A 15406-nucleotide genomic window follows, 5' to 3' on the forward strand; every position below is an offset into this window, starting at 1 on the left:
TTTGAACTGCATATCCATATATTCTCCACCCCTATCAGTTCGCAAGATCTTTAAGGTTTTACCCAATTAGTTTTGAGCCAATGCTAGAAATTCCTGAAACTTTTCAAATGTTTCAGATTTCTTATGCATAAGGTAAATGTGACCATATCTAGAGTAATCGTCAATGAAAGTGACAAAGTACTCATAACCACCTCTAGCTTTGACATTCAGTGGTCCACAAACATCTAAATGTACTATACCTAGTGGTTCTTTGGCACGCTCTCCTTTTGCAGAGAAAGAACGTTTTGTCATTTTGCCTTCTAGGCAAGATTCACAAACTGGTAATTCACCTAAGGTGATGTTTTTCAATGGACCACCTTTGGTTAACCTGTGAAGTCTATCATAGCCTATATAACTAAGATGTAAGTGCCATAGATATGTTTCATCATCATTATCAATCTTTTGCTTTTTGTGGTTTCTAGGTTTAGCTACCTTAAACAGGTCGTTATTCAACGCAAATGGTTTTTCTGGTCTTAGAACATAAAGCCCATGTTCCATAGATGCAACACAAATTTGAATGTAATTTCGAGAAATGGTAGAACCAGAACTTGAAAAATCTAATTTGTATTGTTCCAGCTGTAAGCATGAAATAAAAATCAAGTTTCTCCTAAAATTTGGAATGAATAAGACGTTGTCTAATTCCAAAATTCTGTTTTGAAACTTGATTTTGGCTTTTCCTCTAGCTCTAACCGATACCATTTCGCCATTCCCAACTTTAAGTTTCAACTCTCTGGATTTCAAATAATTCCAGTTTTCAAGCAATTGAAATGAGCAACATGGTTTGCAGATCCAGAATCAAGAATCTAGATTGATTTTTCATTCTCTAAAACACATGATTCAAAAACTAAAGCATCATTGTTTAACTGTTTTTGGATTGTTTTAATTGCTGGTTCAATCTGTTGTGAAGGATAATCTGAGGAAGTGGAATCACTTGCTCTATTCTTCTCAACTGAGCTTGAAGCAGTAGGATTGTCGGAGCAATGAACTCTCTGCTCTTCAGATAAAACAATTCCCAGCTTAGCTGCTTTCTGGAAATTCATGTTCATCATGAGCAAGTGTGCAGTGTTACTCTGACCAAGAGTCATCATCACACTTTGAAGTTCATTCCTAGAGGCATATTCTAGATGAGGATTGGGGTGTGGGTTGTACATTTTTGACACTACAAAAATCAAAAAATAGAAATAAACTATTAGTTCAATAAATTCATACACAAGTTCAGAAAATAACAAGTAAGCAGATATGTTTGCAAAAACACCAAAAACTAAACATATATATATATTCCAAGGTTTCCAACATAATGAAATACAGTGTCCCGGTAGGCGAGAGTCAAAGATAACATTAGTTGAATAGAATAGTCAGCTCATCTAAAATGGACACCGTTTTAGCAACCTTTTATTCAATCAAAATGAGAATCCAACGTTGTCCCGGTAGGCGAGAGTCAAGATTATTCTCAATTTATGAGCTTCCTCCATTGTTTCATGTTCTGTAATTTATCTCTAAGTAGTCACGATAGGGGAGAGTCTAATAAAGACAAAAACTTACAAAACACTTATCATATGAGATCTTACGGTGTTAAATGCTTTCAACGAATAACCATCTATAAGGGGGACGAAGTCTAGCGTCTCGAGGTTATATTGAAAACATTTAACTTTTGTAAGACCAACAATGGAGATCGAATATCTCTTGATTAAAGCTCATTATTTAAAATATAGTATTTTTAATTAATCATTTCTTTTAATCCATATATTTTAATAATGAAAATTACTTAATTTAAAGTTGGTCCAAAATTAATTAAAAATTAATTTTCAACTTTAATTTAATTTTCAACATTTAATTTTTCAAAAAATCATGTATAAATATAAATAAAATTCGAAAAATAAATAAATAAATTAAAATATAATAAAATAAATATTTGAAAATTATCTAATTTAAGTTGTTTTAAAATAATAAATTTCTGAAAAAAGGAATCCTTATGAAACAAAGAATATTGGTCGCGTAACTGCACGAGGAGCAATAAAGAAAAAAGTCAGCGTCTTCTTCGTTGGGGAATGTGGTCGGTGTACAACAGTGCATTAGCAAAAGAGTGTTCTTTTGTGTATAAGAAAAAGAAAGCACATGGAATGATATATTAATATTTCGGCAGGAAGAAAAGTGCTTCCAGAAAGTTCACAAAACCTTTTACAAATAATTGACGACGCATCAGCGGTACCCTAGGACTTAAAATTTTTATTTTCATCAGCGGTACCTTTCATCAACGGTGCCTTCAGTTGAAAGGTGAATGGGGCCTTTAGTAGGTACTATTCTACTATTTTGATTATAACTAGGGCTTAAAATTTTTACTTTGGGATTTAATATATCTATCAAATTCTTTTATTGAATATTATTTTTCGATTAGGAATTATTAAGAAGATATTTATATAGACTAATTCTAATAGGAATAGGAAACTCAGAAACGAATATATATTAAGAAGGTCTTGTCTCTTGACATGGTGAGAAAGTGATTTGCATGTAAGTGATTTGTGTGTGTTATTCGATTGTTTTGTGAGTGTTTTGAGTGTGTTATCCGATTGTTTTGCTGCTGGTTGGGTACGATGGCCTCATCAAGTTTGGACATGCCTGATATTGAGCAGGGGTATGCCGATATCACTATTGAAGGTGAAGACGATGGGGATTTGGGCGTCAATTTTCTTGTGCCGGATGATCAAGCTGGTCACGATCATCTATCTATTGTTGGCTTTTTCCTTACTGCTCGGCCAGTAGACTTTGAAGCCATGAGACATGTCATGGCATCTCTATGGTAGCCAGGTCAAGGGGTCTACGCAAAGGAAATTGATTCTAATAGGTATTTGTTTCAGTTTTATCATGAGATTGATTTGGAAAGGGTCGTTGAGGGGAGTTCGTGGACATTCAATCATCAACAGTTTTTTTTTTGGGCGGCTCCAAAGAGGTGAAGATCCTAAGAAGGTGGTCATCAATAGTCTTGATATGTGGGTTCAGATACATGGGCTCCAAACTGGTTTTAAATCGGCATCTGTTGTGGAACGCTTTGGCAATTTTGTTGGGACATTTATCAAATCAGACCCGAAGAATTTTCAGCAAGTTTGGCGTGAATATATGCGTGTCCATGTCCCAATCGATATTACGGTGCCGCTAAAACGAAGGAAGATACTCCAGCGAAGCATGGATGATCCGAGTTTCTGGGCAGAGTTTAAGTATGAGTATGTCCCTACTTTTTGCTTTATTTGTGGTGTTATCGGTCATTCCGAAAAGTTTTGTTCCAAGCTTTTTGAAGTGCCGATTGAAAATATTGTAAAACCGTATGGGGTTTGGATGAGAGCTCAACCTTGGAGGAGGAATAATTTAATTGGATCGCAATGGTTGCGGGATGGTAATGAGTCGGACATGGAGTTTGTTGGCCGGAGTACCAGTACAAGTGCGGCTGTGGGTGGTCTGTCTTCCTCCAGGCCGATTTCTATGGAGGCTGGTGGAGGGGATAGGGAGATGTCGTGTGCGGCAAGGAAGGAGGTTGGAGATATTTTTTCAGCTCCTAAAAATAAGGAGCAAACTGTGGGTAATGTTGATTTTTCAAAAAATCTTGATTTTATTTTAAATAATGATAATTAATTTATGGTAAATGATGTGGAGGATGGGTGTGATAGTTTGATTGTCTTGGACACTAAAAGACGTCGTATGGTGGAATCTCAATTGGGCCAAAACCAGGTGGAAGGCTCTAATGTGGGCCGAATGAATGTGGAGGGGTCCATTGTGGGCCGAATTAATGAGGAAGGGGTTGATGTGGGCCAAAAACCAGGTTGTTGGGTCGGCTGGTGACGATATATGTAGTGAGATGGAGACTAGTGAAGAGGTTGGTGTGCATGGTTACTTGGGTGCAAAAAATGGTCTTTCGGTGGGTGTTGGTTCTCAGGCCCACCGATCATTATGAGTATCATCAGTTGGAATTGTCGTGGGCTTGGGAACCCGAGGGTTTATCAATTCCTTGTGGATCTAGTGGTCCAAAAGAAACCCAATTTTCTTTTTCTTTGTGAAACTTTTTCTGGTAAAGAGAAACTTGAAAGACTTCGTGTTAAGTTGGGCTTTGATGGTTTGTTTTCGATTTATGCTAGAGGGCATAGTGGAGGTTTGGCTATGCTTTGGCGCAATGATTCTGAAGCTCGGCTACTTGGCTATTCTTTTAATCATATTGATATGGAGATATCTGAAGATGCTTCTTCTCCTTGGAGATTGGCTGGGGTTTATGGGGATCCCAATAGGAGTTTGCGGTATAAGACTTGGGACTTGTTGCGAACTCTGAGGTTGGAGTCTAATCTTCCGTGGTGTGTCATTGGCGATTTAAATAATGTTACTAGTCATCTTGATAAGAGGAGCGGTCATGATAATCCTCAATGGCTTCTGGATGGATTTAATGATGTTCTTGCTGAGTGTGATCTCATTAATCTTGACTTGTTAGGGTATCTGTTTACTTGGGAGCGCGGAAGAGGAACTGATGCTTGGATAGAAGTCTGCCTGGATCGTGCTCTGGTGTCTTCTCAATGGTTTCAATGGTTTAATCTTGCCAAGCTCACTAATCTTGAAATCACAGCTTCGAATCACTGCGTGTTATTGCTTGAGCCTATCATTAGTAACTTTGTAGTTCCATTTCGGCAATTCCTCTTTGAGAATGTGTGGCTGCGTGAGCCCATGTGTTTACAGTTATGTCTGACTGTTGGGAGCATTGTAGTGGTCAGACGATTACTGAGAAGTTAAAGTATTAGGGGGAGATGCTTGCAGTTTGGGGTAGAGAGTATACGGGTAACTTTAAGCAAAAAATCTCGTAGTGTAAAAGGGAGATTCGAAGATGGAAGAAAGGGAGAGATGCTACTTCTATTCAACATTTTCGTGATGCTGAACTGAAACTGTGTGAGACTCTGAATCGGTAAGAGATCTTTTGGCGCCAAAGATCTAAACAATTGTGGCTTCGTGAAGGTGATAGCAATAGTAAGTTCTTCCACGCTAAAGCTACAGATAGGAAAAAGCACAATACGATTTCTCGTCTTCAGGATGATTCGGGTAGGTGGGTGTCGTGGGATGATAGGGTTCCTGTTGTTATGTTGGACTATTTCAAGAATCTTTTTACAACTTCTGCATCAGAGTTTTCCTCGGTCGTTGATGTTACTCCTAGTGCTATTACTTTGGATCATAATCAACAGCTTCTTGATCGGGTCACTGAGGAGGAAGTAAGGCGTGCTCTGTTCCATATGCATCCGGGTAAATCTCCGGGACCTGATGGTATGACGCATGGTTTTTTTCAAAAATATTGGAATGTGGTGAAGGATGATGTGGTTCAGCAGGTTAGAGCTTTTTTTGATACTGCTGTTTTACTTGATGCGCTTAATGATACAAATATTGTGCTTATATCGAAGAAAAAACAACCTATTTCCATGAGTGATTTGTGGCCTATATCTTTGTGTAATGTCCTTTATAAAATTATTTCGAAGGTGGTTGTGAATCATCTTAAAGTTGTTTTGCCACATGTTATCTCTCCAACTCAATCTGCTTTTATTCCTGGGTGTTTAATCTTAGATAACATTATGATAGCGTTTGAGGTAATGCATTATCTGAAGAGAAAGCGTAAGGGCAAGGAGGGATATATGGCTTTGAAATTGGATCTTAGCAAAGCCTATGAGAGAGTTGAATGGGGTTTTCTTAGAGCAATGGTGACAAAAATGGGTTTCGCCACTCGTTTTGTGGATCTTGTTTTGGCTACGGTCGGTTCAGTGAGGTACAAAATTGTTCATGGTGGGCATGTGTCAGCTTCTTTTGTGCCAGGTAGGGGTATTCGTCAAGGGGATCCTCTGTCTCCTTATCTTTTTCTCATTTGTGCCGAGGGGTTCACTTCTCTCATTAAGAAGTTTGAAGTTGAGGGTCTTTTAAAGGGTTGTAAGATTGCGAATGGGGCACCGTTAATTTCACATATGCTATTTGCTGATGATAGCTATGTCTATTGTCGTGCCAATGAATGAGAAGCTTCTAATGTTCTGCGCCTTCTTCATTTGTTTGAAGCTGCTACTGGTCAGCAGGTGAATTTTGCCAAGTCTTCAATATTTTTTCAGCTCCAACACTCCTCTTGCTATTCGGGATAGAATGTGTGCTATGCTGAGGATGCCCATGGCTGATGCGCAAAGTATTTATTTGGGTCTCCCTTGTACTATGGGGAGGAATAAGAATGCAATCTTGGGTTTTCTCAAAGATAAAATGCTCAAGAGAATACAGAGTTGGGAGGGTCGGTTGTTATCAAAAGCTGACCGTGAGGTTTTGCTCAAAATGGTTGCTCAAGCTTTACCAACCTATGCTATGACTATATTTCTTCTTTCGCTCAAGACTTGTTCACACATTGAAAGCTTAATGTCCAAGCATTGGTGGGGGTCCTCTACTAACTGAACAAAAGGTGTAAGCCGGTTTAGTTGGCGACGTCTTTGCAGAAGCAAGAATTCAGGTGGCTTTTTGTAATTTGCGTGATTATAATCTTTTCTTGTTAGGAAAGCAGGGGTGGCGTCTTCTTCTGTATGAAGACTCTCTCGTGGGACGCATTTACAGGGCCCGTTACTACCCAAATGGAAATTTCCTTACAGCAGAGATAGGTGATAACCCAAGCTTTATTTGGCGGAATGTGTTTGAGTCCCAACAATTGGTCCGTGATGGTGCTAGAAGGAGGATTGGGTCTGGTATGTTTACCCTTGTGCTTAATGTTCCTTGGCTGATTTCTGATGTGAATCCTTGTGTTGTTTCTACCCATCCTGCTCTGGCGAATAGCACGGTATCACAGTTGATGCATATTGATCGTAAGCAATGGGATCTTGAGGTTTTACACGATTTGTTTGAGGCAAGGGATATTGGCTTGATAATGCAGGTTCCACTAAGTGATCATGTTAATGTTGATTATTGGTTTTGGAGTAAGGAGCCAACAGGTTTTTACTCGGTCAAGATTTCTTATCACTATCTCTAAGAGTTGAAAGGTGAATGGGGCCTTCAGTTGGAGTCTGAATTATGGAGGGCTCTATGGAAAGTCAAAGTTCCTCCCAAGGTTCTTCACTTTGTGTGGAAAGCCATCTCGGGGTGTTTACCAACTCGTTCCCAGTTACGTAATAAGCATGTTCCTGTTGACCCCCGCTGTGTGATCTGCAACTCTGATGAAGAAACCATTGTCCATGTTTTCGTTGGATGTCATTTTGCACAATCTTGTTGGAATAGGTCTGGTGTGGGGCTGCAGTTTTCTGCAGAAGCTACCTTTGCTGATTGGTTTAAGGCGTTTTTGGTAGGGGTAGAGTGGCCTTGGTGGATGAGCTATTGATGGTGGCATGGGGTATCTGGAAAGCCCGAAATGAGCTTCTTTGGCAGGGTCGTTCTTCTCAGGCTGCGGATGTGGTTCGAATGGCTAGGTCTACACTTTATAATTGGTTGTTGGCTCAGGAAAGTAGGTTTGAACCGCTATTATTTGATGTTGTTGTTGCTGGTAGCAGTGTGTGTTGGGAGAACCCGCATGCTGGGATGTTGAAAATCAATACTGAGGGGGCGATTTTTGCTGCAACGACTCAATATGGTACGGGTATGGTCATTAGAGATTGTCATGGGAAGCTAGTCGAAGCTAGCTCTTCTCTGCATCCTCGGGTTTGTCAGCCAGCTGTTGCTGAAGCTTTGAGTGTCAAGGAGGCTCTCAGTTGGTTGAAGATGAGGAACTTGTCGAATGTGCTAATCGAGACAGACTGCATCGCTGTTGTTCAAGCTATTTATAGCTCGGTTGCACTTCCATCTGTTTTTGGTTTGTTTATTCAAGAATGTCAATCACTTATTTCTATTTTACATCATGTTTCTGTTTGTCATGTTAAACGATCTGCTAACAAGGCTGCACATTGTGTTGCTCGCGGTGCTTGTTTTTGGTCTGATCGTCTTTTTACTGAGAGCAATGTTCCCTCTGCTCTTCAGTCTATTGTAATAGCGGATATTGCTATTTAATGAATTACTTTATTTCAAAAAAAAAATAATAAATTTCTAACTTAAATTATTTTCAAAAATTTAATTAAATAACAAATTAAGTTACTAACCACTTAATTTGAAAAATATTCCATTTTAAGTTGATCTAAAATTAACAAACTTTCAACTTAAACCAATATTTTAAAAAATCTTCCAATAACAAATTTTCTAGAATCTCTTAACTTAGTTATGAATTTCAAATATATTTAAATTCAAGTTGATCCAAAATTAGTTATAAATAACTAATTTTTAACTTAAATATATTTTAAAGACATATTATGTAACACCCTAACTACCTTAGGCGTATTACGTGATTTTTAAACGTACTGTGCAGCTCGTTGCTAATCAACGAGGTTTATGGAAAAACGTGATTAATTAAAATTTTGCTTTTTAATTAAACTTATAAAACCATATTACAAAAGACTCGGGATCCCGATTATAAAAAATATTTACAAAAATTTTAACTGTTTAACTATTACATAAAATAAAGGTCGTCTAACGACCAGTTACAAAATTCAGCCTTGCTGTCCCGAGGATCGTACGCTCCAGGCCTAACCGCCCCGACATGTACAATCTCATAAGCTCGCTCACGGTCCATCAGCTATAGCCTTGCCTTTAACTACACATGAACATAAACTGTGAGTCGACAGACTCAGTAAGAAAAGCATAATAATATCATACATAATTCTAACTGTCGTGTCCAACACGATACTGAGTCCCGCTACTGCCATGTCCAACATGGTACTGAGCCACTACTGCCATGTCCAACATGGTATTGAGTTTTGAACGTTCATAGGGACGGTACTATTGACAAGTATCCTCCTGATCGGTCGAACCGGTCATACTCCGGCTGCTGGTCATACTCCAGCCTGTACCGACGGGATAGGTCAATAGCACGAAACCACCAACCAAATGTCAGCCTGATCAGTCGAACCGGTCATACTCCGGCTGCTGGTCATACTCCAGCCTGTACCGACGTGACAGGGTTGGATGGTTCGAAGCCTATATACATAACTAATGTAATCTAGCAGGCTTCCTACATGCACGCTAAACATGTAATCTACATATGCATCTTGTTATACTAATCTTACACGGATTCCGATTTCGTGTGTCTTAGGTCAACCCGACCGGAACCGAAGCCGAGCGACGGCGGACATCGGCTCCTAAACCATAAAAATCACAACGCTATAAGTGACACGCTAAATCACTTCCCGGGGACTAAAACTAGGAACTAAAAGTTTCCCTATCGATAAAAAGCATGGCAATACCCCCTAAAACATAAAAACGAGGAAAACTAGGGTTTCAGAAAATTCCCCAACCGGTAGACCGGTTGCCCAACCGGAATTCCGGTTCTGGGAATTACTGGACACACATCCGGAATTCCGGTTCCTCGCAGGAATTTTTCAAAAATTCCTAACTCAACCAAATCAAACCCAATTGGTTCCAAACCTTCCAGACCTGCTCTAAATACCCCAAAGAACAAATCTAAGGCATCAAACTAACCCAGAATTCACAGATACACAACTTGCCATTAAAGCTCAAGCTTTGAGTTCTAAACTCAAACTTGAGCCATTCCCACAAACATGCATTCAAACCTAGTTAATTCTACTCAAATATGCATGAATAAGCCTCTGAAATCAAGTAAAATCATACACAACAACCCAGCAACAGATTCACAATATTTTCACCAAAAATCATACCTTTTGCATAGAATCTTAAAGCTTTGCACAACCTATCCAACATGCTTTCAAAATCACTTAAACAACCCTAATCTAACATGCTTAAACTCAGAAACAACAACCAGATTTCAGCAGCAACAACAACAAATATTCAAGCATGCATTTCATCAATTTTCATAAAAATCTCAAGAAAACTAATTAGAAAAAGCTAGACAAGAATTACCTTGATTAGAGACACTCTAACTAGCTGAAATTTACTTGAAATTGAAGAGGAAAAATCACCCTTCTAGCTGCCTCAAATGGCCGAAAGGAGAGAGAGAGAGAGAGAGAGCTTTGAGTGAAAATTTTCTAACTTTTCTAACTTTGATTTTTTTGATAAAATGAATAAAAGTTAAGTAATATAAATCAACTCCATTTCAGCCAAATATACCATGAAATAAACATTTAATTTTTCAAATAAAAGTCACTAAAAGACAAAAAGTCATTGGGGCAAAAAGACCATTTTGCCCCTCCACCAAAAATCACATAAGTCATACTAAAGGGGTATTTTTGGGAAATTCTAAATTCCCGGCCATTCCCGACATTCCCAATGTCTAAAACCCGTCCCCAAACTACTAACATACTAAGTTGTGATTTCTACTGAGCCAAACGTAGGTTCCGAAATACGAGACATTAGGAAATGCAAAATATGAAAAACTACTGATAACATAATCATGCATTTCTGAATTCCATAAATAACAGTAATAAATTATTTAAATAGCTATAAATAATTTCATAATTAATCATAAACAACTGCTAATTTCCAAATTAACTAAGCGGGCTTTACAACTATCCCCCCCTTAAAAGGATTTCGTCCCCGAAATCTAACCTGAATAACTCTGGATATTGAGCTCTCATATCTGACTCTAGCTCCCAGGTGGCCTCTTCCACCTTACTGTTTCTCCAGAGAACCTTGACCAATGCTATGGTCTTATTCCGAAGGACTTTATCCTTTCTATCCAGGATCTGCACTGGTTGTTCCTCATAAGTCATATCTGGCTGAAGCTGAAGACTCTCATAACTGAGTATATGAGAGGGGTCTGAAACGTATTTTCTCAACATTGAGACATGGAATACGTTGTGAACTGCTAATAAAGCTGGAGGCAATGCTAACCGATATGCCACTTGACCTATCTTCTCGAGAATCTCGAAAGGTCCAGTAAATCTAGGGCATAACTTGCCTCTTTTCCCGAAACGTTTAATCCCCTTCATCGGAGATACCCGTAAAAACACATGTTCCCCTACTTGGAACTCAACATCTCTGCCTTTCGGATCTGCGTAACTCTTCTGTCTGCTCTGTGAGGCAAGAATTCTAGCTTTTATCTTCTCTATTGCCTCATTGGTCCGCTGTACTGACTCAGGATCTCCCCTGTCTCATCCCAGTGGATAGGGGATCTACATTTCCTACCGTACAATAGTTCATAGGGAGCCATCCCTATCGTACTCTGATAACTGTTGTTGTACGAAAATTCTATCAACGGTAGATATTTACTCCATGAGCCTTCAAAGTCCATAACACAGGCTCTCAACATGCCCTCCAATATCTGAATTGTCCTTTCGGACTGACCATCTGTCTGAGGATGGAATGCTGTACTGAATTTTAGCTTTCTACCCATTGCCCGTTGCAAACTTTGCCAAAATTTGGAGGTGAATTTCGGATCCCTGTCCGAAACTATAGACTTTGGTACCCCGTGAAGTCTCACTATCTCTCTGACGTACAGTTCTGCCAACTGATCCACTGTGAACGTTGTTCTAACCGGCAGAAAATGAGCAGATTTTGTAAATCGGTCCACCACTACCCAGATGGAATCATACAAACCCGTGGTCCTAGGTAACCCGACCACAAAATCCATCGTAATATCCTCCCATTTCCATTCTGGTAGGGTTAGAGGCTGCAACAACCCTGCGGGTCTCTGATGTTCAGCCTTAATCTACTGACAAGTGAGGCATCTCGACACGAATTCTACCAAATTCTTCTTCATACCGCTCCACCAGAAGTACGGTTTCAAATCTTGGTACATCTTGGTGGTGCCGGGATGCAGAGAATACGGGGTAGAATGAGCCTCCTCAAAGATCTCATTTCTCAGTTCCACACTGTTCGGAACACAAACCCTGGCTTTATACAAAAGCATCCCACTATCTGATACCGAAAAGTCTTTGGCTTGACCGGCCAATACCTCATCTCGGATCTTCACTAACTCCGGACCGTCATACGAGCGACTTTTATTCTTTCCAATAGATCAGATTGCAGCGTCAAGTTGTGAAGCTGACCTACCACAAACTCAATGCTGGATCTAACCATATCCTCTGCTAGCTGAGGTGAGATCTGAATCATATTAGCTACTTGCCCGGGACCCTTTCTGCTCAGGGCATCAGCCACTACATTGGCTTTTCCGGGATGATAGAGGATCTCACAATCATAATCCTTCACTAATTCCAACCAACGCCTTTGTCTCATGTTCAAATCTTTCTGAGTAAAGAAATACTTGAGACTTTTATGGTCGGTATAAATCTCACACTTCTCCCCATAAAGGTAGTGCCGCCAAATCTTCAGTGCAAAAACCACTGCGGCCAATTCTAAATCATGAGTCGGGTATCGCTGTTCATAATCCTTTAACTGACGGGAGGCATAAGCGATAACCCGGTCGGCTTGCATCAATACACACCCCAAACCCTGTTTGGATGCGTCATAATAGACTACGAACTTCTCCTTGTCCGAAGGCAGAGCTAGCACCGGAGCAGTAATCAACCTCTGCTTCAGCTCCTGAAAGCTAGCTTCGCACTTATCTGACCAAATAAACCGCTGATTCTTCTTTGTAAGCTCGGTTAGGGGCATTGAAATTTTGGAGAACCCCTCCACGAACCTACGGTGAGTACCCGGCTAATCCCAAGAAGCTTCGATCTCCGTCATCCTTGTCTTCGGTCTCGGCCAATCCCTGACGGATTCAATCTTCCCGGGATCCACCTTGATCCCATCTTTACTCACAATGTGCCCTAGGAAGGACACCTGAGATAGCCAGAACTCACATTTCTTGAACTTGCCATAATATGTTCTCGAAGCCGTTGCAGTACCATCTGAAGATGTAACTCATGCTCCTCTTCTGATTGAGAGTACACGAGGATGTCGTCGATAAACACAATCACACAGATATCGAGGAAATCCTTGAATACTCTATTCATCAGGTCCATGAATGCTGCAGGAGCATTGGTTAGTCCGAATGACATAACCAGAAACTCGTAATGTCCATACCTAGTGCGGAAAGCCGTCTTCGGAATGTCCTCCTCTCGGATTCTCAACTGATGATAACCCGAACGGAGATCAATCTTAGAAAAGACCGTCTTCCCCTGAAGCTGATCGAACAAGTCATCGATCCTAGGTAATGGGTATTTATTCTTCACCGTCAGCTTGTTTAACTCCCTGTAGTCGATGCACATCCTCATAGATCCATCCTTCTTCTTGACGAACAAAACCGGGGCTCCCCAGGGTGACACACTGGGCCGAATGAACCCTATGTCAAGCAACCGTTGGAGCAGAATCTTTAATTCCTTAAGTTCAGCTGGAGCCATCCTATACGGGGCTTTGGAAACCGGATCCACCCCTGGTGCCAAGTCAATCACGAAGTCAATCTCCCGCTGAGGTGGTAACCCTGGAAGTTCTTCGGGAAAAACGTCCAAAAATTCCCGAACCACTCTGATGTCCTCTGGCCGAATGGTATCTGGCCGTGTGGTGTCCACCACCACGGCCAGAAACCCTAAGCAACCGACGTGCAACAATTCTCTCGCTGACATAGCCGAGATCATTGGGATCTGAGATCCCTGAACTGAACCCACAAATACAAACGGTTCTTCACTCTCCGGTTGGAAGACCACCATCTTCCTTTTACAATCAATGCTCGCCGAATATTTAGATAGGAAATCCATTCCTAAAATAATATCGAATTCGACTAAACTCATCTCTATCAGATGAGCGCTTAACTCTCTACCATCTATCCTGATCGGCATAGACCTAATCCACTTATTGGAGATAACCAATTCTCCGCCAGGTAACAGGGTTCCAAACCCTGATTCATATCTATCAAAGGGTCTACCCAATTTACTAAAGACTCTGGCCGCCACATAAGAATGTGTAGCCCCAGAATCAAACGACGCGAATATAGCGAGTTGTTAATAGAAAGCCGACCGTGACTGCCGATGGGCCGGCATCCGCATCGGCTGCGTGATAGCGAACACCCTGGCTGGAGTGGGTATCGCTGGAGCTCGCGGTGCCTCTGGTCGGAGCTGGGGACATTCCCTCTTGAAGTGTCTGGGCATGCCACAATGAAAGCATCCCTGACCTTTGCACTCGCCCCGATGGTGCCTCTTGCAGCTAGGGCACTCGAGATAGGAGAATCGGGTCTCAGTACCACCAGGACGACTCCCTCCGATGCAGTTCCCGGAACCTCTTGTTCTGACTCGAGCTACCGGAAGCAGGGGGTGCTCTCTTCCTCTGATCAATGGCCGAACCACTACTCCCCGCTATGCCTCGATGCGGGGAGGGGTAGGAGCTCCGCCACTCACCGGAGTACTGGCTGATTCTGACATACACCCCACTGCGCCCTCAGCTCGCAGTGCCTTCTCCACCATCTGAGCATAGGTGGTGCTGTCGTCGGTGGTAATCATCAGATCATGCCTGATCTTGGGATTCAACCCGTCTAGATACTTCTCCTTCTTACTGAAGTCGGTCGGCACAATTCCCGAGGCTAACCTCGCCAACCGATCAAACTGAGTAGTATACTCAGTGACGCTCATGTTCTCCCGCTGGGTCAGGTGAACGAACTCTTTCCTCTTGGCGCTTCTAACCGCCTCGTTGTAATACTTTGCGTTAAAGAGTTCCTGGAACCTTTCCCAGGTCATGGTGGTGACGTCATGGATCTGAGACACCATGTCCCACCATACCAACGCGTCCTCCTGGAACTGAAACGTGGCGCACACCACTCTGTCGTTACCGGTGACACCCATGAAATTCAGTATCTTGGTGATCACCGTCAGCCATTGCTCGGCTTTCATTACATCCGGACCTCCCAGGAATACCGGAGGTGCTTGCTTCCGGAACCGCTCATACAATGGTTCCAATCTATGGGCCGCCACCACTATCTCGGCACAGGCGGCGAGGGTGTGCCACCGGAACTATGGGCACGAGGAACCGGCAGAGCACCCCGCTCGTCTCAACCTCTGAATCTCGAGGTCTTGTTCTTCGATCCGGGCTTGCATTTCCGCAAACCGCAACTCCCAGTTCGGGGCTCCCTGATCGGCTGGGGGAGCCTGGGCAGCCTGTGGCGGGTTCTCATCACCCCGGCCACGAGCCCTGCCTCGGGGACCTCTACCTCGGCCCCTAGCAGGTGGGGGAAACTGAGCTCCCTGTCCTTGGTTCGACCCTACGGAGTTGCCCTGACTCCTGGTAGTCCGCCTGGCGTCCATCTAGTTAGAACCGCCTGCGAAACCAAGAGTTGGCATATCAGGTCGTATTCAAGGAGAGCTTACTAATGCCGCTTAATTTGGAAATTAAAAACGAAACATGCGCCTATTCTACTATCAGGCTACTAACATGCTTCCTAACAGGCTTTTCTTTTTCATAACTGAAT

At 41.8% G+C, this 15406-nt stretch overlaps 2 protein-coding genes across 2 annotated transcripts; both read left to right on the plus strand.

Moving 5' to 3' along the window:
• Positions 1 to 2630: 2630 nt before the first annotated feature.
• On the plus strand, positions 2631 to 6059 carry LOC133036885 (uncharacterized). The gene is made up of 6 exons (XM_061113652.1): positions 2631 to 2836; positions 2895 to 3564; positions 3685 to 3850; positions 3965 to 4779; positions 4875 to 4956; positions 5023 to 6059. Exons 1-6 carry the CDS (start codon positions 2631 to 2633, stop codon positions 6057 to 6059), a joined length of 2976 nt encoding a protein of 991 aa, XP_060969635.1.
• Positions 6060 to 6246: 187 nt separating this feature from the next.
• LOC115702106 (uncharacterized) lies at positions 6247 to 7387 on the plus strand. The gene is made up of 3 exons (XM_061113653.1): positions 6247 to 6343; positions 6576 to 6946; positions 7070 to 7387. Exons 1-3 carry the CDS (start codon positions 6247 to 6249, stop codon positions 7385 to 7387), a joined length of 786 nt encoding a protein of 261 aa, XP_060969636.1.
• Positions 7388 to 15406: the final 8019 nt, after the last annotated feature.

This window comes from Cannabis sativa, chromosome 4 (genome assembly GCF_029168945.1).
Source record: "Cannabis sativa cultivar Pink pepper isolate KNU-18-1 chromosome 4, ASM2916894v1, whole genome shotgun sequence".
In the NCBI taxonomy this organism is placed as follows: Eukaryota; Viridiplantae; Streptophyta; class Magnoliopsida; order Rosales; family Cannabaceae; genus Cannabis; species Cannabis sativa.

What these genes read in the sequence shown, in the direction of transcription:
- LOC133036885 (XM_061113652.1), top strand. Translation starts at nt 2,631, where the DNA reads ATGGCCTCATCAAGTTTGGACATGCCTGATATTGAGCAGGGGTATGCC. An exon ending in CGTGTGCGGCAAGGAAGGAG is followed by an intron (nt 3,565 to 3,684) that starts GTTGGAGATATT and finishes AATGATGTGGAG; the next exon opens with GATGGGTGTGATAGTTTGAT. An exon ending in TGATGTGGGCCAAAAACCAG is followed by an intron (nt 3,851 to 3,964) that starts GTTGTTGGGTCG and finishes GTTGGTTCTCAG; the next exon opens with GCCCACCGATCATTATGAGT.
- LOC115702106 (XM_061113653.1), top strand. Translation starts at nt 6,247, where the DNA reads ATGGGGAGGAATAAGAATGCAATCTTGGGTTTTCTCAAAGATAAAATG. An exon ending in GTTGTTATCAAAAGCTGACC is followed by an intron (nt 6,344 to 6,575) that starts GTGAGGTTTTGC and finishes TTTTCTTGTTAG; the next exon opens with GAAAGCAGGGGTGGCGTCTT. An exon ending in ATATTGGCTTGATAATGCAG is followed by an intron (nt 6,947 to 7,069) that starts GTTCCACTAAGT and finishes TGGGGCCTTCAG; the next exon opens with TTGGAGTCTGAATTATGGAG.